The sequence below is a fragment of the Gymnoscopelus microlampas genome (genome assembly GCF_963454915.1).
Source record: "Gymnoscopelus microlampas genome assembly, chromosome: 2".
Taxonomy (NCBI): Eukaryota; Metazoa; Chordata; class Actinopteri; order Myctophiformes; family Myctophidae; genus Gymnoscopelus; species Gymnoscopelus microlampas.
In genome coordinates this window covers 21903334-21906409 of record NC_139939.1, presented here as the reverse complement: position 1 = coordinate 21906409, position 3076 = coordinate 21903334, and the positions used below count along the sequence as shown (strand labels likewise).

Sequence of the window (3076 nt, the reverse complement as noted above, 5' to 3'; positions counted from 1 at the left end):
TAATCTTCCTCAGCTTACACTGTCTGGAAAATCTGTGAATAAGTATACAGTATAGTATATTATAGAAGGTCTACTTTCTAAATAGGTGACAAAACACAAAGTAGAAGATTCAGATGTTCAAGATCTGGATGTAATTCAAACTAGTGTGATACTTACTCCAAAGCTGTAGAGAAGAGCAGAGTAGAGTGTATATCCATAGTGAGAGACAAGAATCAATGCGAACAACCAGCATGTTTGTAGCAAGACAACAAGCTGCGGTATTGAGGAACCAACTGTTAAGACAAGCGAGAACCTCACCCTCCTTATGTCTCTCTCTCTCTCTGTCTCTCTCTCTCTTTCTCTCTCCTGCTCTTCATAGCAAGCATGACATCCTTCTGGACACAGAATGAGAGAGAGGAAGTTGAAACTATAAACATACTTCCTTTTAAGAGCCCATCGGTCGGATGTGTGACAGCTAATTGTAAGAATAAAGAGTATGTTTATATTCAACACAAATGAAATTGTTCTGTCAAAACATTAATGGAGATATGACAAGCATATACATAATGTGAGACTAGGCGAGGTTGGCAGCTGGCACACAAGATCGTTATTCGTTATAAGTCAACACAGTCTACACAATCTCTTCTTCATTTGTTGAAAGCTTTATGTTGTGAAGGTTTGCCAACATCCACATCTGTAGATGATGGTAGGAGAGAGGAATTTGACATACTGCCCTAGATGGTACTGTAGGTTGTTGATGCAAACAGTAAGCTGTTTATAAATTAAGTCAACAACATTGAAATTCTATCCTTTATTATCGCCCTGAGATCACTTGCGTTTCATTTTGAGAGGATTGATCCCCCCAAAATAAGTTTTTTTAAAGCAAACATTTGTAAAATATGTTGTTCCAGGGGCCAAATAAATCTAAAAATGACACAGATGTGTTCCCGGTCTTGATGGGTCAGGGTGGCTCACGGTGATAGGACACTGTCTACATAATCCAAAGCTTGTGGGTTCAAATGCTCCTCCTGCATCTTTACTCTGAAGCATGTGTTGAACACTGACATCCAGGAACCACACTTAAATGTGTCGAGGTGCAGTAAGGCAGTGGTTGGTGGACTGGACACCTCTGTGGGCTTTGGCACAGAAAGCCACACGGCGACCAGGGCCACAGGTTCAATTCCCATCTCTGCAAGCAAGGCCACACGTTGTTATACCCTTATTTTCCACTATTATCCCTTAATTATGTTCTAATTAGAAATTGAATGAAAAGTAACAAAAGGTGTTATTAGAAATGGTGTTCTCTGCTATTAGACAGAAACAAACACAGTTATTATACTCTAATTATGGAACATAATTCCTAGAGGCTAACAAAGCCTAATAAGACCTAACAAAGCCTAATAAGACCTAACAAAGCCTAATAAGACCTAACAAAGCCTAATAAGAACCCCGCAACTACTTACTACACGATGTGATGTTAGCTACTATTAGTCTACTGTAAAGGCTTCGTTAGAACAAATGTGTTCTTTATTAGGCCTTTATTTAATGTTATTTCCACTTACTTCAAGTTACTTTACATGTAATTACAACAGAACTGTACCGTAAATTGTACATCAGCCATTCCGGGCAAACTTCATGACACATATATTCTTCTATACCTTTTTTGCTTAATACAAATTATTATGTTGTTATTAGGAACAAATTACCTCTCATTACTACAGAACTGTAGCGTAAGTTGTACACCAGCTATTCCGTGCTAACGTCATGGCACATTATACTTCTGCCTATACCTTTTTGCTTAATAAGAATTATTATGTTGTTATTAGGAACAAATTACTTCTCATTACTACAGAACTGTACCGTAAATTGTACACCAGCCAGTCCATGCTAACGTCATGAAAGGAGAATGCATGCTCGTTGTATATCAATATTCGCTGATTATTAGTCTAATTTCTGACAAACTGTAGGCCTACTTCCAAATAACTTACCTGCTCCAGAAATGTCATGGAAGCCCATTGCACATGAATGCTATACTGCTCACTATTACATATTATAATAAAACATGAGGCACATTAACTTAGGCTACTTTCTCAATACATTTGGGTGAAGACAAAATAGCCTAAACACACCCTTGGCTGGTTGCTGATCATATCATCAACTCGGAAAGCTTAATACATTGAAACATTGCTGCAGCTTATTATTTTATTTTCACTCACTGCAAAATAAGCCATTTTGACAATGAAATCCAGTATTATGGACACATTTCTTTTAATATTTTGCATTAGAAGATGCAATTCAACATTAGACCAGTAGGGGAATCAGTAATGTTATCTCTACGAATACCAGTCATTTCGCCCATTCCGCAGTTCGCCCAAAAAGTCGGACATTTCGCCCAGACATTTCGCCCATAGATAGTGAAGCTAGCTGGCCGTTTGTGTGCGAGAATGAGAGAGGGTTAGGGTTAGATAAAAGCTCTCTCTCTCTGTGTGTGTGTGTGTGTGTGTGTGTGTGTGTGTGTGTGTGTGTGTGTGTGTGTGTGCGCGCGCGCGCGTGTGTGTGTGTGTGTGAGTGAGTGAGTGAGAGAGACGCAGTCAGTGGGGCAAACGCAGTCCCCACGAAAAATATTTACGATTCTGTCCCTATCGGTACATAACTCGGACGGCGCGTAGTCGACTAGCAGGACCATCGGCTGGTCGTTGCGGGCACTCGCGCCTGGGGGCGCTCGGGCGCAACTCCTCAGCCTCAAGGTCTGCTGAGTCGGCGCGCCTCCGTCATGGTCCAAAACTATACTTTATCGGCGAAAAAAAAGTAGTCCGCGGATGACTGAAAATTCCCCTCTTAAATAAAGCTATTTATAATGAAACTCGCACAACTGATTGATTATCACTTATCGCCCTGAGATCACTTGCGTTTCATTTTGAGAGGATTGATCCCCCCAAAATAAGTTTTTTTAAAGCAAACATTTGTAAAATATGTTGTTCCAGGGGCCAAATAAATCTAAAAATGACACAGATGTGTTCCCGGTCTTGATGGGTCAGGGTGGCTCACGGTGATAGGACACTGTCTACATAATCCAAAGCTTGTGGGTTCAAATGCT

The 3076-nt window shown here is 40.3% G+C and overlaps 1 protein-coding gene across 2 annotated transcripts in view; it reads right to left on the bottom strand.

Moving 5' to 3' along the window:
- The window catches only part of LOC311063728 (uncharacterized protein), a 10181-nt gene extending 9862 nt beyond the window's left edge, over nucleotides 1-319 (bottom strand). For both annotated transcript variants that reach the window (XM_084083285.1, XM_084083286.1), the window contains exon 1: nucleotides 157-319. In XM_084083285.1, coding sequence (XP_083939411.1) covers nucleotides 157-232 — 76 coding nt within the window. In that variant the 5' untranslated portion in view covers nucleotides 233-319. The remainder of the gene's footprint in view (nucleotides 1-156) is intronic.
- Nucleotides 320-3076: the final 2757 nt, after the last annotated feature.